The sequence below is a fragment of the Oryx dammah genome, unplaced genomic scaffold (assembly GCF_014754425.2).
Source record: "Oryx dammah isolate SB20612 unplaced genomic scaffold, SCBI_Odam_1.1 HiC_scaffold_16, whole genome shotgun sequence".
In the NCBI taxonomy this organism is placed as follows: Eukaryota; Metazoa; Chordata; class Mammalia; order Artiodactyla; family Bovidae; genus Oryx; species Oryx dammah.
Genome location: NW_024070200.1, coordinates 5,264,637 through 5,288,824, shown reverse-complemented (window position 1 = coordinate 5,288,824; position 24,188 = coordinate 5,264,637). Strand labels below are relative to the sequence as shown.

Genomic DNA, 24,188 nt, shown 5'->3' with positions numbered 1-24,188 from the left:
CGCTTTGCTGGGACCTCGATGCTCCTGGCCGAGGACGCCCTCCTCCTCCACCGCTCAGCAACCGCTGCGTTGCCCACCCCGCCCCCATCGCTCCTCCTCCTCTTCTGCATCGTTCCTATTTTTATACAATAGGCTGAAAAACAAACCTCCTCCCCCTCATTCCCTCCAGCTGCCGCCCCCCCATCCTGGCTTTGCACCCCTGTGGCAACACCCCCTCCAAAGCCTGCCTGTTTTGGGCCCCCGTTCGCCCCTTCCCTTCTCTCTAGAATCCCCCACCCCTTGGGCTCTGACCCCCACCTCTCCACCCAGTGGGTTTCGGTCAAGGCCCCAGTGACCTCCACGGAGCCGGGAAGCTGGGTTAGTGCTTGGTGCCCATCTTGCCTGGCCCCTCCTCAGCCGGGGACAGGGCCAGTCCCTGCCTACCTCTTGGAGCTTGTCCTCACAGGCTTCCCCTGTCTGTCTCTGGCCTCCCCACCTGGCAACTCCTGCCCAGTCTCCCTGGCTGGTTGTCCCCTTCCTACCTGTGCCCCCAACAGCGGCTCACTCTTGGGGCCTCTTCTCTGCACCCACCACTTGTGGTCTACCCGTCTGTAAGCCCCACTTCTTTGCTGAGGGCTCACGCTGATATCTCTAGCCAGGAGCTCTTCGCTCAACTGCAGTCTCAGGGGACTGCCTGCCTGCATCCTTTCCGCGTGAGATGGCCAGCACACACCTAGCAGCTCCAAGGCTGGCTCCCGGTGGTTGCCAGATACCCATCCTGAGACGAGAATTGACGTGTAAGCAGTCTGGGGAAGGTGATTCTGGTGGGGTTGGAGAGAGAAGGTCAGAAGCCTAATAAAGCAAGTTCCCTCTGGGGGCAACTGAGATGCAACCTCCCTGGGGAACTCTGGGACCCGGTGGTCCCTGCCTAGAGGTGGAGGGAGAGGGGATCACTGATGGAGGGCTGGTCTAGGGGCTCTTGGGCTGGGATTTCCAGCCTGCCCCTCCCGCAGGCAGAGCCAAGAGAGCACAGAGCAGGGTCTCGGGTGCTGGCCTTCGGAAGCCCCCACCTGCAAGGACAAGGGCAGGGGGCTGGCATGCAGTGTTTGCTGCCGCCAGCAGCTCCCCCTCCCAGGCCTCCTCACCTTGGTGAATGGCAGCTCCAGCCAGCCTCCCAGTGGCCCAGGCCAAGAGCCCAGGGTCATCCCTGACCCCTCTCTCACACCCACGTCCAGTCCATCAGCCTGTCCCCTTGGCTCCACCCACCTCCATGCATTCGGCATCTGACATCTCACCTCCACTTACAGCCCCTCGCTGCTGCCCCTGCCTCCACCTCTGCCTGCCCTGTTTACTCTCCGCCTTGTAGCAGTGAGGTCGGTTCATTTAAAACCCAAGCCAGATCCCATCTCCGGTTCTGCTCAAAACCCTCCTGTGGCCTCCACTTCAACAAGGTCAAAGCAAAAGTTTGGATAACAGTCTGCAGGGCCACACATGATCTGAATCCCATCCTTGGCAATCCCATCCTGTACCACTTTCCCTCAAGCTTTCTGCTCCAGCCACACCAGCTGTTCCTTGAACTCAGCGAGCATGTTTCTACCTCAGGGCCTTTGCACCTACTATTCCATTTGCCTGACATGCTCTTCCCCTAGGTACCTGTGTGGATGAGTTCCTCACTCCTTGTACCTCACATGTCACCTTCTTAAAGTGATGTTGCCTGTTTAAAATAACCCTGCTACATCCATCCCCAGCTCTCTTTATTTCCCCCAACTCTGATTTTTCTCCCATCTGACTTCCTGTTTACTTACTTGTTTGTTTATCGATTCTGTCTCGCCCACCAGGAGAATGTGAGTTCCATGACCCAGGAAACCCCAAATGCAGTTTTATTGTCACCCATTTTGGAAGCTATAGTAAGTGAGCTTGGCAGGAATAAAGTTAAACAGGAGACAGGAACTCACCAGTACCTTGAAATGTGCCTAAAGCAACACCAAACAGGCTTGTTTACAATCTGGTTATCACACTGCTGAATTAGCATGCCCAAAATATGCCCTGGTGAGAAGGGCTGCAGGGCACCCGGGTACCGGCCATGCACTTGGGGCCAGGTGACTTCCTTTTCCGAGGCTCAGTTGCCCTGCCTGTTAACTGGGTTAGTAATAGATCTGCTTCCAGAAGGTGTGAGGAGTTCAGGTGGAGTCAGGCTCAGCATGGTGCCCGGCATTTAATAAATGTTTAGTGAATGTCTCAGGTTATTCCCTCTGTGGTTCAGTTGTTCAATCGTGTCTGACTCTTTGCGACCCCATGGACTACAGCATGCCAGGCTTCTCTGTCCTTCATTATCTCCCAGAGTTTGCTCAGATTCATGTGCATTGAGTCAGTGATGCTATCCAACCATCTCATCCCCATCGCCCTCTTCTCCTTTTACCTTCAGTCTTTCCCAGCATCAGAGTCTTATCCAATGAGTTGGCTCTTTGCATCAGGTGGCCAAAATATTATTCCTCATGCCAACCTCCAACTTCTGCACCAGGGAGATGGTTTTATTCTTCTACATCTTTCTAATAAAACTTCTGGAGCCGATCAGCCTGGGATTTGCGTCCTGCCTGGTGACCCTGAGCCAGGGCTGTACCTCTCCATGCCTCAGTCCTCCCATCTGTGAAGTGGGCCTGATAATACCGACTCCATAAGGTCCTATGGGGAAGGGAGCACTCTTTGATGGTGACTTCCAGAGACCTTAATGTTTCCCATTTCTTCTAGTTTCCTTCTAGGACACCTCCCCTACTTTTGGAAAAAGGATGAGGTTTGTGGCCGCGTGCTCCAAGATGTGTTTTTGGATTGGTAGGTCCTAACTTGGTATTTGTTGCTCCTACCCCAGCCCCCACTGCTCATGGGCCAGCTTCCCTCCACCCCCAGTCCAGCACCCACTCCCCTCCCTGGCCCAGGCCATTCTCACCCCCAGTAGTTCCTCTTCTAGGCAGAGAGGCAGGTTCATACAAGGCAGGTTCAGAAGGCAAGCTCTGGGAAGTCCCGGTGGTCCAGTGGTTAAGAGTCTATGCTTCCAATGAAGGGACATGGGTTCAATCCCTAGTTGGGGAACTAAAAGCCCATATGCTATGTGGTATGGCCAAAAAAAAGAAAACGAAGAAGAAGGCAAGTTCTGCCTTTAGCCAACTTTGCATGGCTTTAGACCAACCATCGGAAGCTCTCTGAGCCTCAGTTTCTTCATCTATAAATTGGGTGGGTGTGTGACTATGTAACAGTCATTGGTGTTTGGGGTAGGATTTTACATTTCTCAAAGCCATGATATTGCTTGATTCCCAGCACAACCTTCTGGGGCAATGGAGAAGAGTAGAAACCCTGTTTTCATGGATGTGGAATCTGAGGCCAGAGAGGGATGCAATTCAGCAGAATTGACACCAAGGCAGAACCTAGGCTCCAGACCCCTGTTGAGTGCCCCCCACCCCTGGGATGGGACGCCCTGTTTCTCCAGCTGAGCCCGGGTTGATCTGATGATGTGCACGTCTCTGGTAGTTGACAGCCTCCTTCGCATCACTTTGGTTTCCAGGGCTAAGAAATACGGGCCTGTCGTGCGGGTCAATGTCTTCCACAAAACCTCGGTCATCGTCACGAGCCCCGAGTCGGTCAAGGTAGGAAACGGCGTGGATTTGAAGAAGAGCCCGCCCCTCCCCTGGTTGGGGGCATGAAACGCTCCCCCAGGGACTGTGGGAGAGACATTGCAGAGTCACACAGATCTGAGCTGGTCCCCAAGGATCCCAAAGGGAACAGCATCTTCCTCTCTAACCACCCACCTTTTGTTGGTAGCGGTGGGAGGGGGTGCTCCTAAAAGCAGGGCTGTTTGATGTGGACAGTGAGTTACTGTTCGACTCTTCTGGGTTGGGAACTGGTACACATACGTCCAATTAGTCCACCTCTCTTAGCAGTTCCTTCCTCTGCGAACTGGGGCTATAACCCCTCTCTTTAAAGGCTCTGATGAGAAGGAAATGTTGATCCATTTATTTAACCAATGAAGGAATAAATAAAGGGTCAAATTTTGCTTCAGCATGCACTTCTGTGTACTTTCCAACTATGAACCCATTTAATTGGTAGGGACTCTTTCCAGTCCTCATCTTGGAAGCGAGGAAACGAAGGCAGACAGCATTAGCTGGCCTGTAGTATGTGCAGGATCACATCTGCCACGCTGGTACTGAGAATGGGCATCAGATAGTCTACTTTGAAGTTGGCAGAACTGGGCTCTGCCGCCAACTGGCTGTGGAACCTCGGACAATTTACTTTGTCATTCTGGGCCATCGTTTCCTTGTCTGTCAAATAGGGATGCTGCTGCTCTCGCAGATGGTTATAAGAAAGAGCTGAAATAATGCACGTGAGCCGCCCAGCCCATGCTTGGTGCACAGCAAGTGCTCAGTAAATGATGGTGCTCTCATTCTCCTAGCGGGTACCAAGCTTGTGGGTGCGGTGCTCTGCTTCAACGGTGGCTGTGGTGATTAAGACGGATAAAATACAACTCTGTGTCTAGATCACGAGACAAGTGGAATGACCGTGATGTCTCTAACAATGTTAAAAGTCATTTTATTATTATTATTTTTAAAAAAACCTCATTGCAAATTCAGACACAGTTTAAGACTTTTTAAAGCATGCTACCAAAAGCCATACACGAGACCTTCATGATGTTCAATGAGAAAAGAAATTGAAAGATATATATTAATATGATGAATTACATTGACTAGCATTCACGTGTTAAACCAACCTTGCATTCCTGGGCACGATACAATTTGTTCCTGGTTACATGGACACAATTTACATATCTTTTGTTAAGAACTTTTGTTTCTATATTTATTCTTGATCCCTGACTTTGGAATCAGGGATCATAAAATGAGTTGAGAAATGTTTGCTCTCCTCTGTTTTTTGAAAGAGTTTATATAGGTGTAGTGTTATTTCTTCCTTGAATGTTTGCTAGAAATTACCAGTGAAGCCATCTAGGCCTGTCATTTTGTTTAAGGGAAGTGTTTTCTGTTTTCTTTAAATTATACAATCAATTTTTAAGATTGATATATGACCATTTTGATTTTTTATATTTTCTTGAGTTTTGTGTCATTCAAGGAATGTGCCTAGTTCTTCTAAATTGTTGAAATTACTGGTATAAAATTGTCTGCCATATTTATTTATTATCTTTATCATGTATACTAGCTCTGTGGTGTTGTTCTCTTTTGTTCCTGAGAATAGCAATTTCAGTTTTATCTTCTTGAATAGACTAGCAAGAGGTTTTTTTTCCCAATCATGTTAGTTTTATTCCTTTAAAGAGTGCTGGACTTCATCAAATTGCCTGAATTCAAATCCTGTGTCCACCATTTATCATGTCTGTGACCTTGGGCCAGTTTTTCATCTAGATGTAAGAAGAGCATAGAAATGCCACCCACGTCTTAGGGATGATTGGGCGTTAAATGAACAGCAGGATGCTGTTGTGTTCTGGAGCTTGCAGAGCACCTGCTGTGTCCAGGCGCCATTCTCCACGCTCTTCATGTGGAGCTAACACACTCTCACAGCAGCCCTACCAGGCAGGCACTCTCCTGATTCCCATCTTGCAAAATAAGGAAACAGGGGCAGAGGAAGTGAGTAACTCACCTAGGGTCATAGAGTTAGCAAGCGGTAGAGGAAAGGTCTTTGAGCCCAGATTCAAATTTAAGCCAGCAGAGTCCACAGCCTGAGCTGTCAAACCCTGGGCGGTGCTGCCTCAAAAGCTGTTTGCTAACGTTACTGTTGCTACCATCCTGCTCTTGGTGAGGAAGTGGACCCTTCTTCCAGGAAGCCTTCCTTGACTTCCACGATTAGGTTGGCACTAACAATGCTGAATCTTTGCTGAGTGCCTCTTCTGTGTCCTAGAAGCCCTCCCACCAGGTTTTCCCCCTTTCTATTCTGGTTTCAGAGCAGCCCATGCCTTTTCTTGTTTTAGCCACTGTACAAGGTGGTGTGGTGTGGGCTCCTGAGCGTGGGTGTTGGAGTGAGGAAGCCCCCTCCCCAACATCATTCCCCAGATGTGTGACCACAGGAAAAAAAATCCCTTCACCCCTCTATGCCCTGTTTCCTCATCCCGGAAAGACAGGACTTCTAGAGGAAGTAGGTGAGATCACACATATGGGTGTTCCCACTGTCGTTGGCACTCAGCTCAGGGTGACTTTTTGGAGGTGTGTTTCACAAGAGCCCAGAAAACTGCTGAGTCCTCTGCAGCCTCTCATGGGGGCACAAACTCATGTTGCTTTTTCGGGGATATTTAGAAGTTCCTGATGTCAACCAAGTACAACAAGGACTCCAAGATGTACCACGCGATCCAGACTGTGTTTGGCGAGAGGTAGGATTCGAGGGGAGTCCCGGGGGGCAGTCTGGGAGGGCCTCCGGCTGCTAGTGGAGGGCCCACGGGGTCCAGAATGTTGGATGTAGCATTCAGTCCCAATACCCCGGCTGCCAGGCACACAACAGGGGCCATCCACGGTGGGCACCGCTCTTGTCTTCAGCAGCTTCCTGCTCCTCCTTTCCCCTCCACTGAGGGTCACTGAGTTTGGGACACACAGTCACCCCGTTTCTTATGTATTTGTTATGGTAAATTCACATCACATAAAACCTACTTTCTTAACCACACTGGATTTGGTACATTCTCCACGGGCATAATTGTCACCACTGTCTGGTTCCAGTACATTCTCATTACCCTGAATGAAAGGTGAGCTGACCCTGTCAGGCAGTCAGTTCTCATTTCTTCACCCCGTTTCTCACATCAAGCGTCTGTCTCTCTTGCAGGCTGTTTGGCCAAGGCTTGGTGTCTGAATGTGACTATGAGCGCTGGCACAAACAGCGGAGGGTCATGGACCTGGCCTTCAGCCGGAGGTGAGCGAAGCCACAGATGGGCCCCAGCAGTGTCATGGCTGGTTGCTCAGAGGTGGTGCTGGACTCCCAGCCTGGGTGGGCTTGGAAAGGGTGCATCTGCATTTGAAGGGGCCTCACTGGGGCTGAAGGGAGAGAAGAAGGACACTGCATTACTGATCAGAGAGAGAGAGAAAGAGACATGCAGGCCCCGGGGTGGAGGGGCGGGAGTAGAGAGGCCCCCATGTGGTTTGTGAGCATCAGGATCTGAGTGACCTCAGTGCCTGGAGGTGTGCGGGTCCCTGCCCACCAGCTGCTCCCCTAGTTCAGATCTCATCTCTCCTCATCTGGACTTCTTCATTTATTGTTTTCATTTGAGGGTAACTTTTTTTTTAATTTTTATTTTCTGTTTTTTAAATTTTTTATTGGAATATATTTGATTGACATTATATTAGTTTCAGGTACACAGCAAACTGGATCGGTTATACATATACATGTACTGACTCTTTTTTTAGATTCTTTTCCCATATAGGCTGTTACAGAGTATTGAATAATCCACAATCCATACTCAAATTTTGTCGTTTGTGTAATGACAGCTATTTTTTCCTTGTCTAGGATCTAGTCCAGGTTCATGTGTTATATTTAGTTACCCTATCTCTTTAACCTCCTTTGTTCTAGAACAGTTCTTAGTCTTTCTTTGAATTTCTTGACCTTAAGATTACTGGCCAGTTTTGTAGAATTTCCTGCAACTTTGTTTGTCTACTGTTTCTTGCTCCATAACCCTCAGTTTGTGCCTTTTTGGCAGGAATGGCCCAGAAGTGATGTTGCGTCCTCCTTAGGGTGTCGTATCGGGAAGCTTGTATAGATTTGTCCCTTTCCTGGAGATGTTAACTGCTCCCTTGCTTAAGAGCTTCTGTTTAGTATATAATCTGTGCGACGACCACATTAACCTTTTCGCTTAGAGTTTTATCCCAGCCTCTTCCCTGGCCTCCGTGCCTCCTGTCTCCCTCCTCTGATGCATCTACCTCTGGGGAGGTCCTGCTGACTCAGATCTAACCATACCTCTCCCCTGTCCTGAAACCTTCGGTGGCTCCCTATGATCTGAAAAATGAAAGTCAGACCTCACCCTCCTCAATCTGCTCCTGAGGCCCCGCCAATCTTTGGACCCTCTCTCCTCCAGCTTTCTGGAACTGCTGGGTTCTCTCTGGCGTCTCTGCCTTTCTTGCTGCCACCCCCCTGCCCTCTGTGTCACCCCAGGGAATTCCTGTGCCTCCTTTGATACCCAGCTAAGATGTCACTGCTTTGGGGAAGCGTTTCCTGACCGCCTAAGACTGAGGTCATGTCTCCTTTCACATCCGCGGCAGTGCTTCCCTCTCAGTCTGCCTCCCTCACTAGATGTCAGGCCCTTAAAGGCAGAAGATGCACAGTGTCCCTGGACCCCTGCACCCAGCCTAGCACCCGACTCGTCACAAGCCCTCCAGGAACGTCCATAAAGTGAATGAATGCCTGGAATGATGTTGGTTTTACTGGAATGTTGCCAGGAATGATAAAAGGAATAGACTAGGAGGAGGCATTTATTGAATAGATGCTTGTGCTGAGCGCCAGGGTTATGAAGGCCAGCCAAGGTGACATAGTCCCGCCCTCAGGAAGCTTTGGGGTCATCGGAGGACATGGATTCTAATCACATGACTGCTCACAGTGCTCATGGCACCACTGTCTTGGTGGACTCTCTAGCACACTGAACCTCATGCTTGAACTGCACTTTACATTTTATTAAATGCTTTTACAGATATTTTTATTCAAATTTTTTTAATTGTGGTAAGATACACATAACATCACATGTACCATCTTGTCCATTTTTAGGTGTACAGTTTCAGTGGTATTAAGTATATTCATATTGTAGTCAACCATCACCACTATTTTTATTTTTTATTTTCACAATAAGGTAGTTGTCTAAGTTACATTTTATTGGAAACACAAAATTCACAAAGTTGTATGAAAGAAAAGTTGGATGATTCCTGTGTTTATGAAAGTGTCAGTGACCGTTGGTGAATCTGAATTCACTACTGGGGGTAAAAAAGCAGGAACCACTGGTGAGTTTCACCTCCAGCCATTGCACACAGAAAATCATCGCTACTGCTGCTGCTGCTAAGTCACTTTAATAAAACTGTGAGAGTAAACTGCCAGTTTCTGCTTTTTCAGGTATTAATTTTGCTGAAAGGCTTTGGTCTCAGTCATTCCATCATAAACAAGGGGTTGAGGCTTTACTGTATGGCTAACGTTCCAGTCTGATATTTTGTACGTGCAGTAGCTATAAGGGATTAAGTACTGGTGTGACAACAGTCCCAGGGGACACAAATAGTCAATTAGAATGTGACTTTTTTTTTTTTTAAGAAAAAGACAACTACAAGGAATCTTGCAAATTAATATATACTTGCAAACCACGTAAGTGTGAGAAAAAAAATCAAGAGTACTTTGGGGAGCATATATTGAGGGCTTCCCTGGTGGCTGAGTCAGTAAAGAATCCACTGCAGTGCAGAAGACTGTCTGCAATGCAGGAGATCTGGATTCGATCCTTGGGTTGAGAAGATTCCCTGGAAAAGGGAATGGCAACCCACTCCAGTATTCTTGCCTGGGAAATCCTATGGACAGAGGAGCCTGGTGGGCTACAGCCCATGGGGTCACAAAGAGTTGGACACAACTGAATGACTAAACCACCACCACCAACACCCAGGCTTAGGAGACATTTTCCTGAGGATGTGGCATTTGGGTGTCCATCTGGAGAGAAGGCAGATGTTAAGGTGCTAGAGCAGTGTTGGGGTTGAGGATGGAAGGGGAGAGAGCTCAGGCAGAGGGGACAGCATGCGCAAAGGCCCTGAGACAGGAAGGAGTTGCCATGCTTTGGAGGAGATGAAAGGCCGTTGTAACAGGAAAACAATACTGCAGGTGGAAATGAACAAGAGCGGATGGCCTCCTGGGCCCAGGTGAGGGTTTCCCCTCCCTCCTGAGAGAGACAGGGTGCTTCAGAACACTTTGGGTGGGCAAGGATGATATCAGAGTGGTGCTTTCAGTAAAGTCCTGGACCACAGAGAATAAGATATGCAGCTGTCATGGGATGGGGGCAGTAGTGACCACAAGGATGCCAGGACCTGTGCTGGAGCTGGAAACCAGAGTAGAGCTGGCTGACTGTAATGAAGAACTAATAGTCTTTCCTAACTAAAAAAGTCACTCTTTTTTTTCTCTCTCTCTTCCACAATTTTCTCTTTTTATTGGTTTTAAACACCTCTCATTTGGAAATAATTTCAAATTTCTAGATAAGTTTCAAGAATAAAAATAGAAGAGAAAACACTCTTATGCCCTCTACCCAGATTGCTAACATTAAAAATTACTTTTAATTTCAAAAGCAGCACTTTCTCTTTGTAAAAATTCTGAAATATGTAATGTACAAAGGAGCAATCTTCCCTCTTTCCAATCCCTCAGGGATAACACTTTTGTGAATTTGGAGTATATCTTTCCATACCTCTTTCTAAACTGTTTGCCAGGCAGACAAGTCAGGTAGCTATCCTGGGGCAAGGGCACTGTGGGTTGAGAGTTCTGGGTCTGAAGACTCATTTTTGTTGGGTACCTTGATTGCTCAAGGACAGAGAGTGAAATGAGATGATTAAAGGCTGAAGATGGTGGCCTGGGCAGGTAAGGACAGTGGGCAGTATGAGCAGAGAGGTCAGAGGGGAAACCTCCTGGACTCTTAGAGTCCCTAGAGACCTTTATTCCCTTCCCCCCAGCCCCCACTGTCCTCTGGAGTTTCTACATTGCCACATCTCCTTGGAGTCAGAGTTGAAGGGCCCAGTGGCAGAAAGGGTACATGTGGAATCATTAAAAGAAGCATAAAGGGACACGAGTCATCTTGAGTGGAAGGGGATTGGGAACCCAAAGGCTTAGTTTGATTATTGCAACCCCAACCTGTGAGCTGGGCCTTGTGGGGAGATCAGAAAGGCTGGGGGAGGCTCCCATCACCACTCTGCACACTGTGTCCCTCCAGAGAGGGGACAAAGGATGTCCGCAGGTCTGGGCTGGTCCTAGTGGCTACTGATGCCTATGCTGTTTCCCCAGCTCCTTGGTTGGCTTGATGGGAACGTTCAATGAGAAAGCGGAACAGCTGGTGGAGATCTTGGAAGCCCAAGCGGATGGTCAGACCCCAGTGTCCATGCAAGACATGCTGACCTGTGCCACCATGGACATCCTGGCCAAGGTGATGGGAGGATGGTGGGGTGGGGGTGGGGCAGGCCACACCAGCAATGGGCTCTTCTTCCCTCCCTTTTCCCTTCCTTGCTTCCCTCCCCTCCCTCCTGCTCTTCCACGTATCAGCCACCCCTTCTCCGCGCTGGGAGGGTCATCTCCTTTATTTCCTTGAACAACCTATAGTGAGATTGGAGCTACTAACTCATTCTCTAGAAATGGACATGAAGAAATGCAGGGACTGGCTCTTGGCTGGTCAGTGGCAGGACCAGAACTGGATCTCAAGTCTGCCTGACTGTCAGCCTCCCCCTTGGCAACCCTCCTCCCCCAATCCGTCCTCCTGCCATGGAGTATGGCTTGGCTTTTCACCACCACCCCCACCCACCCCCACCGCCATCTCAGCAGGGACCCAGATAACTTCAAACCCAGGTAAAACACGGAGTGCAGGCATAGTTATCACCATTCAAAAATTCACTGGGAGTTTGGATTTAGAATAAACATCCAAGAAAGGCTGCATTTCAGGGGAAACACATCTTGTCAAGGAAAGAAGCCTAGGTTCCTTGAGTGGCTATTATGTACCACTTAATCCTATCACATCCCACAGGGTCAGGATTGTCATAGGTTGTTGTAAGGAGTGGATGGCACAATGCACGCAGTGCTTGCCTGTGGTCTTCAATCCTCCCATCCCCCGCATGTGACCTCACCCTTCTGTCTCCCCCAGGCAGCTTTTGGGATAGAGACCAGCATGCTGCTGGGTGCCCAGAAGCCTCTGTCTCAGAAAGTGAAACTGATCCTGGAGGGCATCAGCGCATCCCGGAACACCCTGGCGAAGGTACCAGGCATCATGGCTTGTCTTGTCCTCATTTGCTGGAGCAATTCCTCCAGTGATTTTTTTTTTTTCCAGTATGGGTTTTGAGTTCTGATTGTCTGAAGTGACTTCCGAATCAGTTAGGATTTGCATACATCCCCTAAAGTAGAGGCAGAAAATCAAAATGGTTTAAGAAAATTAGGAGTAAGTCTTTCTCATATGTGAAATGATCCTGAAGCAGGTAACCCAGGATGGCAATGATGACTCCACAATATCAGATGTTCCTGGATTTTTCTGTCTTTCTGCTCCAGTGTCTTTAGCATACCTCCTCATTGTAATAAGATGGCTGCTGCAGCTCCAGCTATCACCTCCTTGTCCCAGGCATGAAGGAAGTGGAAGGGGGAAAGGTGGTACTATTACTGAACCAAATTTGAGTCTGCTTGCCTGCACACAGTAAAGCCCATCTTATTGATACTGGGTTGTGGTAAAGGAAGGTGCAGTGTTTATTGCAGGGCACCAAGCAAGGAGTGTTAGTGCCTAAAAAGCCTGAACTCCCCTAAGGCTTTCAAGGAAAGATTTCAAAAGACAGAGTGAGGGAGAGGAGTTGTGGGGTGTGAGATCTTTTCGTAGATATTCTGACTGGCTGGTGGTGAGGTAATCAGGAAGCAACATTATCAAACTTCTGGTTCTGTCTGGTCTGGGGTCTATGTGCTTATGGGCAGCATACTGCTAACCTCCTCCACCGGAGGAAGTATCTGCAAAACAACTCAAAAGATATGGCTCCGAATATTATCTATAGCCCCTGAGGAGGAACTAAATGTCCTTGACTTTATTTAATGGCTGTTTTATTTTGTCTTCCTTGGCTGTTTCCTTTCTTTCTGCATTTTCTCACTTCTCTGATTAAATGTACCCTTTGGAACTTGGGGAAGACTTGGGAGGCTAAAGTTTTCCTATAGACAAGAGGCAGGTGGAGGATGGCAGGGGGCAGGAGGGGTTGGGTTCTGCTCTGGGAAGACCCCATAGGGTCACACTCAGCTACAGCACTTGAGCTGATTCCCAGACGCCCTCCTGTTCCCTGGGACTTCAGACTCTGTGCTTAGAATCCCCTGATGCCACTGCATCTGTTCAGCACTTAATTCCACTCCACTTCCCTCTGGCTTCTGTCCACTTTCCACCTTCAGTGTAATCCTAACTGTATCCATCCTTCAGGAATCCTTTAAAAAAAAAATATATATATATATATATAATTTATTTTTGGCTATACCACCCACGACATATGGGACCTTGTTAACAGTTTCCTGACCAGAGATTGCGCCCACACCCCCTGCAGTGGAAGAAGCATGGAGTCTTAATCACTGGATCACCAGGGAAGTTTCCCCCAGGAATCCTTTCCTATTTTCCAGTGCTCCGTGGATTTAAAAAAAAAAAATTTATTTTTAATTAAAGGACAGTTGCTTTACAGTATTATGTAGGTTTCTGCCAAACATCAACATGAATCAGCCATAGGTATACACATGTCTCCTCCCTTTTGAAACTCCCTCCCACCTCCCTCCCCTTCGCACCCGGGAGATTGTTTCAGATCCCTGCTTTGCGTTCCCTGGGTCATACAGCAAATTCCGGTTGGCTACCTATTTTACATATGACAACGTATGTTTCCAGGTTACTCTCTCCGTACATCCCACCGTCTTCTTCCCCCATCCGCCCCCCGCCCCACCTCCAGCACCACCGCCCCACCCCCAGCACCACCGCCCCACCCCCAGCTCCCCATCTGTCCATAAGGCTGTTTTCTAAGTCTGTGTCCCCAGTGGTCCGTGGATATTTTAAGGCATCTCTCCCAACATTTCTAGGGATTCAGAGCAGGAAGGGGAAGCCAGTGCTTGGGCTTAGCCCACCGTCTTGATGAAATATCCTGGCTACTTGATCTTTTCTAGAATGTTCCCAGGTTCTTCTGACTTCCTAGCCTGCTGTGGATTTCTGAAGTCGTTTTGGAGCTGAGGGTGCAGGGGAGTGGGGGGTGCGCGCACTGACATGGAGCGGGAACTCTCCTGCAGTTTATGCCGGGGAAGTGGAAGCAGCTTCGCGAGACCCGGGAGAGCGTCCGCTTCCTGCGCCAGGTCGGCAAGGAGTGGGTCCAGCGGCGCCGCGAGGCCCTGCAGAGGGGGGAGGACGTGCCGGCCGACATCCTCACGCAGATCCTCAAAGGTGCTGGGGCTCCGGGGCTCCGCCGGGCCTGGGAGTGGGGCGCGGCGGGGGTGCCCCTCCCCCGCCAGGGTGTCCCATCACAGGGGACAGGGGACCAGGCTCCCGGGGCCCTGAGACGCGCCTTGTCTTTCAGCTGAAGAGGGGGCCCAGGACGACGAGATCCTGCTGGACAACTTTGTCACCTTCTTCATCGCTGGTCTGTAGCTTCAGCGGCCACCAAGGGTTCCGAGCTTTGCAGGAATGCTGGGGACCGTGGACTACCTGACTCAGAGGTGGTCTTAGACAGGCTGAGCAGAGTCCCACTCCGGGGGGGCTGGGGTGAGGGAAGCAGACTCCCTCTCTCGCGGCTCGGGGAGGCCCAGGAGGCTCTCTTGGTGGCCCCCCACCTGATTGTTGTTCAGTCGCTAAGTTGTGTCCAGCTCTTTGCGAACCCGTGGACTGTGGCCCACCAGGCCTCCCTCACCATCTCCTGGAGTTTGCCCAAGTTGGTGTCCATTGAATCGGTGATGCCATCCAGCCATCTCATCCTCTGTCGCCCCCTTCTTCTGCCCTCAATCGTTCCCAGCATCAGGGGCTTTCCCAATGGTGGCTGCTTGCATCAGCCACCTGGTTAACTCCTTAACCCACCTGGTTAACTGAAGTGAAAGTCGCTCAGTTGTGTCCGACTCTGCGACCCCATGGACTGTAGTCTACCACACCCTTCCGTCCATGGGATTTTCCAGGCAAGGGTACTGGAGTGGGTTGCCATTTCCTTCTCCAGAGGATCTTCCCGACCCAGGGATGTAACCCAGGTCTCCCGCATTGTAGGCAGATGCTTTACCGTCTGAGTCACCAAGGAGCTGGCAATTGTGAAGTTTCATGAAGCTCCCTTTGGGGGCTCAGGAGAGCTTGGCCATGTGACTGCAAGGCTCTGCCTTACTCAGAATGTGTGGCAAGGCCTCTGGTAGATTAGCTCCGGAAGACGCGTTAAGCACGTTGATTCATTTATTCATCAAATACTTCTTGTGCATTGTTCTTCACCTGGAAAACTCCTCCTCACCCTTCAGACCAGAGATGTACCCTCTCCAGACCTCAGAAGCTGGTGCCCACAGCTTAGGCAGGTCATGAGCCTTGGCCCCAAAAGCCTTGCTTTTCTTGAGTCCCAGCTCTGCCCCTCCTGCTGTGTGACCCAAGAGAGACATATCCCTCTCAGCCTCAGCTTGCTCCTCTGCAAAATGGGGACAAATATTCCTCCAGGCCAGGTGAGGCCCAAGGAGGGTTGGAGGAAAGGTCTTCCAGGGTGTGATACCTGCATGCATGGGGGCAAAGGCTGGTCCTCTGGCTGCACTGGGTGGCACCAGGTGCGGAGGTGGACAGCTGTCTCTGTATCTGGAGGTCTGGCTCAGCCAAGGGGGCGCAGTGAGGCCTTGAACTGCCTCTAGGGGCTCGGGCTCTCAGAGGCCCGGTGGGCTGGGCCAGCCGCAGCCCTGTAGGCCACGTGGGGCTGCCACTCTCCTCCTTCCCCACAGGTCACGAGACTTCTGCCAATCACTTGGCGTTCACGGTGATGGAGCTGTCGCGCCAGCCCGAGATCTTGGCGAGGTATGGAGAGGGGAGGTGGGGGGGTCCCCTTGAGGTTGGTGAAGGGGGCTGTCTGACCTCTGGTTCCCAGAGGGCCGCCTGCTCCTACCTCCCTCGGCTGAGCCCCTGGCCCCGTTCAGTGAGCCCCTTCACCCCAGCGTCTTTGCACATGCTGTTCCTACCTCTAGAAGCTCCTCTTCCTGCTTTTCTCCTGGAGAAACCCCCTCCCTTCCTTCCCCCTCCCCTCCCCTCCCCTCCCCCCCGCGCCCCTCCCCCCCCCATGTGCGCGCGCGGGCCGCGGGGGGTCTCTCCTCCCAAAAAAAAAATCCAAGATTACACGACCCTCCCCCCATCCTCCCCGTCCCCCTGCCTACCTTCCCCACTCCCTTTCCCCTCCTAAAACCTTCCTGACCCCAAAAGCAGCCACTCCGTTTCCCCAGCTAGCCTGCCCCCAGCTCACACATGCACCTTCTCCCGGGACCGTCTGCTTTGAGTCTATTTCAGTCGTGAAACCGGAAGCTCCAAGAGGGCAGGGCCTTGGCTGTTTCCCTCCTGAGATGTGTGCAGGGCCTGGCCAGGGGCTGGCACTGAGGACTGAACCGAATTCCAAGCCAAGTGCTGAGGGAGCGCTTGTCTTCCGCTGGCGAGACAAAGACGGGCCTCCCTGGGGAGGTGGCATTTGAGCGGGGGCTGTTGGTTTCCTTAAATACAAACAGGGTCCCTCAAGGACTGGGGCCCAGATGGGCTGAGCCAAACGCCAAGGACAGGCTGGGGGCTGGGAGCTCTGGGAACGTGGGGAAGGGCCCATTAGGGCAACGGTTGTCATGCCCAGCAGTGTCATGCCCAGCAGAAAGGGCAGACTGAACGATTGCCTGGGAGTATAAAATAACATATAGGGCTTCCCAGGTGGCGCTAGTGGTAAAGAATCCACCTGCCAATGGAGGAGATGCAAGAAACATGGGTTCCACCCCTGGGTCGGGAAGAGCCCCTGGAAAAGGAAATGGCAACCCACTCCAGTATTTTAGCCTGAAAAATCCCTGTTTGAATCCCAGTTCAAAAAACAGGGTTTGAACTGTGGGGGCCCCTTACACGTGGATTTCTTCCACTAAGTACTGGCCCCAGCACCACACGGTCCCCAGTGGGTTGAGTCCAGAGATGTGGAACCATGGACACGGAGGACCAATTGTCCAAACTTACACTCAGATTTTTGACTATGCGGAGGGTCGGTGCTCCAACTCCTGTGTTGTGCAAGGGTCAACTGTAGCTTATTGGTGTTTAATAATACATAATAAAAATATAATTATAAAAATAAAATGAAAATACATAATAGTATTTATTAAAAATTTGGAAGAAACAGAAAAGTTTAATTAATTATTACAATAAATCCAAGGACTTCCCTAGCAGTCCAGTGGTGAAGACTCCACACTCCAGTGCAGGGGGTGTGGGGTCGATCCCTGGCTGGGGAACTAAGATTCCACATGCTGCGTGGCATGGGCAAAAAAATCCACAACAATAAATCTACTCGTGGTGCCCCCATCCGCCCAGCGACGAATTTCACTGTGTGTGTTATCACGACATTGCTCCACATTTCTGCAACCTCTTCTCAAGTCCATTCATTCTTTTTTTCTTAAACTTTTTTATTTTGTATTGGGGTATAGCTGATTAACAATGTGGGAGTTTCAGGTGAACAGTGAAGGTGCTCTGTCATACATATACATGTACCCATTCTCCCCCAAACCCCCGCCCCTCTCATTCTTTTTTAAATATTGTGGCTCTGTGTGTGTGTGTGTGTGTGTATGTATCATATATATTATATCACATATATAATAAAGTTTACCATTTAAACTATTTTCAAGTGTGTAGTCCAGTGGCATTAAGTACATTCACAGTCAGGCAGCCATCCCCACCATCCATCCCCAGAACATTTCAGCATCCCAAACAGAAACCTTCCCCATTAAGGACTAACTCCCCACTCCCTGCCTCCCTCGCTCCAGCCCCTGGCCACCACCATTCTATTTCCTGTCTCTGTAAATCTGACTCCTCCAGGTACCTCCCACAAGTGAAATCATACAGCATTTGTCCTTTTTCGCTTGGTTTCTTTCGCTCAGCATAGCGTCCCTGAGGTTCAGCCGTGTGGCAGCACGCGGCGGGATGCCCTCCCTTTGAAGTCTGGGCGATACTCCATCGTATGGATGGACCACCTCTTGTCTGTCCGTTCATCCATCAGTGGACACTGGGGTTGCTTCCAGCTTTGGGCTATTGTGAATTGTGTTGCTACAGACGTCGGTGTGCAAATATCTATTTGAGACCCGACTTTCAGTTGTTTTGGGTATTAAGCACCAAAAGAGGTGGGATTACCATCGCATGGTAATTCTGTGTTTAATTTTTTGAGCAGCCTCCGTACCATTTTCCATAGCAGCTGCGTGATTTTACATTCTCATCAGCAGTGCACAAGGGTTCGGATTTCTCCACATCCTCACAACCCTTGTTATTTTCTGCCTCCGGCATGGGTAGGAAGTGGTCCAGGTCCATTTTCACTGCTACATATTATTGTTTAAAAATTTATTTATTTTTAATTGGAGGATGATTGCTTTATTATATTGTGTATGTTTCCGCCATACATCCATATGAATTAGTCGTAGGTATACATATGTCCCCTCCTTCCTGAACCTCTCTCCCACTCCCACCCATCGTACCCCCTCTAGGTAGTCACAGAGCACTGGGTTTGAGCTCCCTGCATCGTACAGCAAATTCCCACTGGCTGTACGTTTTACATACGATAACGTGTATGTTTCAATGCTACTCTATTCGTCCCGCCCTCTCCTTCCCCCGCTGTGTGCACAAGTTGGTTCTCTGTGTCTGCATTGCTATTGCTGCCCTGCAAATAGGTTCATCAGTACCGTCGTTCTGGATTCCATGCGTATGCACTGGTATATGATAGTTGTTTTTCTCCTTCTGACTTACTTCCCTCTGTATAACAGGCTCTATAGTGTGCATCCTAAGGCTGGTACCTGTATCCTTCACTCTGCCCTTTCCAGCTGCTTTGAGCCTAGCTAAAACAGGGCTCTTTGTGCTTTTTTTTTTTTTTCAAGGTGTAAAGAAAATTCAGCTTGCATTTCATAAGGATGGTATCAAATTTATATATTTGAGAGAATGGGGTTCTGAGAATAATTCTCATTATAAAGAATTTATAATCCTGAGAGAATGGGCATCAATATAATATTAAGTCTCCCAAACAAAGATATGGAATTTAATCTCCATTTATGCAATAGGCATCTTTGTGCAAAGACCCTGTTCTGAGGTGGTTTACCTCCTGCAGCCGATTTCAAGCAGCACACAACGATGGGTGGATGTTTTGAGGGCCAGAAACGTAGTTCCCAACTGCTTGGGCATCTGGGTTTGGACGTGGCGGTTCCTCCAAGAACAGGGTCCGGGGGCCAATGTGTGCAGCCCAGGGGGGCCCCAGGCCTCTCTCATCACACTTCCTGCCATGCCCCCTCTTAACACTCAGGTGGGGACCTCTCCCCTTGGAGACGAACTTGTCTTTGTCTGACCGACAGGCTGCAGGCTGAGGTGGACGAGGTCATTGGGTCCAAGAGGCACCTTGACTGCGAGGACCTGGGGAGACTGCAATACCTGTCTCAGGTGTGGGGGTGGGAAAGAAGCTCCTGGGCAGAGGTGGGTGATTGGCTGACCAGGCCTGCTGCCTCCCTGGACCCTGTAGGACAGGGATTCTCCAGTGTCCTGGCACCTGAGAATCCCCTGGAAGATTAAAGACCCTCCCTGTGTCCAGGCTGCTCCAGACCAAGGATATTAAGCTGCTGGGGGCGAGGCTAAGGCTTCCCAGGTGACCCCAATATGGAAATCAGCCCATTAGCCAAAGGCTCTGTGTTTGGGTTTCCCAAGGAGCCTGGGTTCCAAAGTCTTAGACTTTCCACCAGGGGCCAGTCTAGGCCGGCGGAGTCCCATGCAGTCCCCAACACAGCACAGGGGGAGGCCTTCCTCCAGCTGCCCTGGGTCCTCGGAATGGTGGGGGCCCCGGTTCAGGGGAGGCCTGGCTCCTGGTGTGGTGGCTTTGCTCAACCCCCTCCCCGGGCCTCAGTTTCCCCTTCTGTCCCATGAGGGGTTGGACATGGAGCTGAGGCTAACCTTATAGGGGCTGGGGACCCAGTCTGGCTGTGGGCACACACGCAGCACCATGAATGGGAGCGGAGAAGGGTCTGGGACATGCTTCTGGCACTTTCCGTGGGGGTTTTCCTGACATCTGTCTCTCATTATCTGCCCATGCGGTGTCTGCAGGTCCTTAAAGAGTCGCTGAGGCTGTACCCGCCTGCGTGGGGCACCTTCCGTCTGCTGGAGGAGGAGACCTTGATTGACGGGGTCCGAGTCCCCGGCAACACGCCACTCCTGGTGCGTGGGGGCCCTGCCTGCCCACTCCCGCGCGGCCGGCTCGGGGCTGTCCTCTGAGGTCAGGGGCTCCGCCCTGGCCACCCTGCGCCTTCTCACTTGATTCTAACCCTAACCCTGTGACGTGCTTTCTCTCCCCGCCACGCTGTCCAGCGTGAGGTTCCAGTGGGTGCTTTTACGACGGAGAGGCCTCATTTACAGCTGAGGCCACTGAGGCTCAGAGAGGTTAGGTTACTTTCCTGAGGTCACACAGCTAGCAAGGGGCAGATACCGGGATGTGCCCAGTTTCTGAGCTGGCCCAAATTTGCCCCAGTTCCTTTTCTGTCCACAGCTCCTCCTCCCACTAAGGCTGACTTTTCTCCCCCTGGTCGCCTTTAATTTTGTTTCTCGGGCTGTTTCCTCATTCATTCATTCAGGCTCCATTCATGCACAGTGACCTCCATAAACTCACTACCCCTCCCCGCAAAAAACTAGAATGTAACCAGCTGTGTATACACAGCTCTCCTGCTTCCCCCCAGAAGCTGTCACTCTCCTGAATTCTTTGCTTGCCACCCGCTCACCTTTGTGTGTGTGTGTGTGTATCCACACAATAATGTGCTCTAGGACTTGCTTTGTGACTCAGCACAATGTCTGTTACGATTGTGTGGATTTCCACGTGCGGCTGTAGGCCGTCTGTTTTCACTGCCCTGTAGCATGGCTTCAGTCATTCTGGATTGCTCTGTGCTGTGCTGAGTCGTTTCAGTCGTCTCTGACCCTTTGTGACCGCATGGACCATAGCCTGCCAGACCGCTCTGTCCACGGGATTCTCCAGGTCAGAACACTGGAGTGGGTTGCCATTTCCTTCTCTAGGGGAGCTTCCTGACCCAGGGATCGAACCCGGGTGTCACGTCTCCTGCACTGGCAGGCGGGTTCTTTACCTGGGAAGCACCATATTGGGTTAAGGGCCCCAGTGACCTCATTTTCACTTAATTACCTCTTTAAAGAGCTTATCTCTAAATACAGTCACATTCTGAAGTTAACTTCAGCATATGAATTTTAGGGGCACATGATTCAGCCCAAATAGGACCCAGTTTTATTTTCACAAAGAAGAATGATGTGTCCCACCTGCTGAGCAGCTCCCCCTGCCCCAGAGCCCGGCTAGTCTCCCCTGCACACACCAAAGCTTCATGCATGCTTCTTTATCCTGTTCATCTGCGCTTTTAAAAAAACTACCAGCTACTGCAATGACCGTCTCTTCAGAATGCCCGTGCATCTGACAGGGTGAGGACCCGGGGCTGACTCTCAACCCCCGTGTCCAACCTGAACCCCGTGACCCTGAGTGGGCAGACCCAGGCTCCAGCCCCAGCCCTGCTCCCTGCTGGCTGAGTCATCTCAGGCAAGACCTGAACTTCCGGGCCTCAGTACCATCCTGGCAAGATGGGGGTGCTGGTACCTGAGTCAACAGGATAATGTACATCCTCTGCCTGGCAAACCCCCCTGGCATGTAGTAGGCACGTTTTGGTGCCCCTAGACCCCTCCCCGTCCTACGCTCCCACTCCAGCCCTGGCAGCCCTTGACTCCACACAGAGAAGGAGCAGCGAAGACTTGGGGAGACACTTTGTGCAGAGGCCAGCACCCAGGGCCCGGGGCCAGGGCACAGAGCATCAGCCCCAGTCAGGAGGCACCAGGTATTCAGGTGAAAGACTACTGGGGGGTCGGTGGCATCCCTGCCCCACTCCACTGAAGCAAGTCTTATGTTGAAGACAAATTGGAATAACAGCTCTCAGAAGGACGGCCTTGCCATAGACCTGAGCTTGCATCTCGTTTTGGCCACTTACTTGCCAGGTGACTTCAGGCATGTCATGAACCTCTGAGCCTCAGTTTCCTCATCTGTAAAATAGGGATAATTGTGGCTCCCCACACAGGGTAAAGCCAAGCATGGGATGATGTAGCGTGCCCAGCTGGTGGGCGACATATTGGGCTGCCCTCTTTCTTCCTCTTAGACGCTTTTCAGGGGCCAGCGGAATCCTACCCTGGTCCAGACAGGCGGGTGGGGAGGTGGGGGGTTTGGGGGGGAGTCGAGGAGGGGGTACTCTGCTCTGAGTCTCCCCACTGGGTGACTGCAGCAGGTGGGGGAGGTGCCAGGGGACCTACCCTTGGACCCAGAGACAAGCGGACCCTCTGCCCGGCAGTTCAGCACCTATGTCATGGGGCGGATGGACACATACTTTGAGGACCCTCTGACTTTCAACCCGGATCGCTTCAGCCCCAAAGCACCCAAGTAAGTCTGTCTTCAAGCTGTCAGCGAGTGGGGGCCTGGTGGGAGGATGGCCCCACCGGCTCTGGTCTGAGCTGCCGTGACCACTGATCACTGCAAGGGAGCTGGGAACCCCACTCTGCCCCCATTTAGAGGGAAGAAATCACAGCTCAGAGAGGTTAGGTTACTTGCCCAAGGAGGCACAGCCAGCAAGGACTCAGACTGGTTTTAAAGCGTGTGCTTGTAACCAGTCCTTTATACTGGAAAGCCCTGTGACTTGGGCAAGTGGCTGAACCTTCCCCAGCCCGGATGATCCTATCTGAGAAATGGAAATACCAACAGCTCCCTCTAGAGTGACCGCTTTTAAGTACAACAGCTCTGATGGGGTCTGAGTCCAGACCCAGACTGCCTGGAGCAGGACATGTGACATAGGATCTTGGGGGAGTGGCTTTGCCTCTCTGAGCCTCAATTCCTCCATCTGTGAAATGGGACCAATCACAGCTCCTTTTGGAAGGCTCAGTGGAGGATGAAATGAGAAAACGCTGACCCAGAGCCCAGCAGAGTCAGCTGGTGATGTCTTTAGCGTGGTCAACAGCAGCCCCGGCCCAAAGCCGACATCAGAGGGGTGGCCTTGTCACGACTGTCGCCTCCTGACGCCTCCCTCCCGTTCGCAGGCCCAAGTTCACCTACTTCCCCTTCTCCCTGGGACCCCGCTCCTGCATCGGGCAGCAGTTTGCTCAGGTAGGAGGCCAGCCTCGGGGTTTTGGCCCAGAGGTGACCACGGGGTGGCATCTGGTCTGGGAAGCACTTCAGCCTCCTGCTGCTCCAGGGTCCCCAAGGCTGGGGGCCCAGGCAGCCATGGCGCCTCACTCCCTCATCCACGCCGCTGACTCACCCTCCCCGCCCCCTGCGCACACAGATGGAGGTGAAGGTGGTCATGGCCAAGCTGCTGCAGAGGCTGGAGTTCCGGCTGGTGCCCGGGCAGCGATTCGGGCTGCAGGAGCAGGCCACACTCAAGCCGCTGGACCCTGTGCTGTGCACGCTGCAGCCCCGGGGCTGGCAGCCGGCGCCCCCGCCCCCGCCCTGCTGAGGGGCCCGGACGGGACCACACTCCTCGGCCAGGGCCCTGGGCAACCTGCTCCCCCACCCCCATCCCCAGGAGCACCCTCCACGCTGACTCCCAGCGGGCCCTCGGCCCTCCACTGCCTGCTTCACCCCCTCCGAGCTCCCCCTCCCCGCTAACCCCGCCATCCTCCCACCGGCCCCTGCCTAACCCCCAGCTGCCACCCAGATGTGCTGTTTTTCTCTCCCCACCCCGTCCACCCCCCCAACCCCACCTCTTTGCACAGACCACTCCCTCTGCCAGACACCCTAACTCTTGCTCACTCCCTAAAGCCCTGTTCAGGTGTCAACTCTTCCAGGAAGCCCTCCTGCCATCCCCCGGCTGGGCCAGGGGCCCCTCCTCTGTGCTCCCCCCCCATCACCTGTGCTACCTCTAACACCACACTGACCACACTGTATCGTGAGTGTTCTTTGACATGACCGACTGCCCTGCCAGGCTCCGAGTGCCTCGAGGGCAGGGCCTGCGTGTGATTCATCTCTGAGCCCCCTGTGCCCACCCAGGGCCTGGCACAGTCGATGCTCAATAAATAAATATGTGTTGATTGCAAAAATGGATGGCCAGACTGGGCCAGGACGCTCTGGCCTCCATTTGCTCATCTGTAAAATGGGGGCCATGTTGAGACTGATCTCTCTAAGGACCGACATACCTCTGGAAGCTGCCCCCGGAGACGCCCAGATGATGCCACATTGGGAGAAGACCGCCCAGGTTCCCAGGAGGTTTTAGTAGAAGCCCGTTCCCTTGTGTGGAAGACTGTGCTCCTGGGGTGAGGCTGGGAC

General features: G+C 51.7%; 1 protein-coding gene across 1 annotated transcript in view; it reads left to right on the top strand.

Moving 5' to 3' along the window:
• LOC120875206 (cholesterol 24-hydroxylase) overlaps positions 1-23,962 on the top strand; it is a 33,401-nt gene extending 9,439 nt beyond the window's left edge. The window contains exons 2-15 of the mRNA XM_040256960.1: positions 2,728-2,808; positions 3,536-3,617; positions 6,261-6,334; positions 6,778-6,864; positions 10,951-11,089; positions 11,798-11,908; positions 13,936-14,086; positions 14,220-14,282; positions 15,595-15,667; positions 19,207-19,291; positions 19,946-20,056; positions 22,225-22,313; positions 22,964-23,030; positions 23,209-23,962. Of these exons, the coding sequence (XP_040112894.1) occupies positions 2,728-2,808; positions 3,536-3,617; positions 6,261-6,334; positions 6,778-6,864; positions 10,951-11,089; positions 11,798-11,908; positions 13,936-14,086; positions 14,220-14,282; positions 15,595-15,667; positions 19,207-19,291; positions 19,946-20,056; positions 22,225-22,313; positions 22,964-23,030; positions 23,209-23,379 (1,384 nt within the window). The 3' untranslated portion in view covers positions 23,380-23,962. The remainder of the gene's footprint in view (positions 1-2,727; positions 2,809-3,535; positions 3,618-6,260; positions 6,335-6,777; positions 6,865-10,950; positions 11,090-11,797; positions 11,909-13,935; positions 14,087-14,219; positions 14,283-15,594; positions 15,668-19,206; positions 19,292-19,945; positions 20,057-22,224; positions 22,314-22,963; positions 23,031-23,208) is intronic.
• The last annotated feature ends 226 nt before the right edge of the window (positions 23,963-24,188 follow it).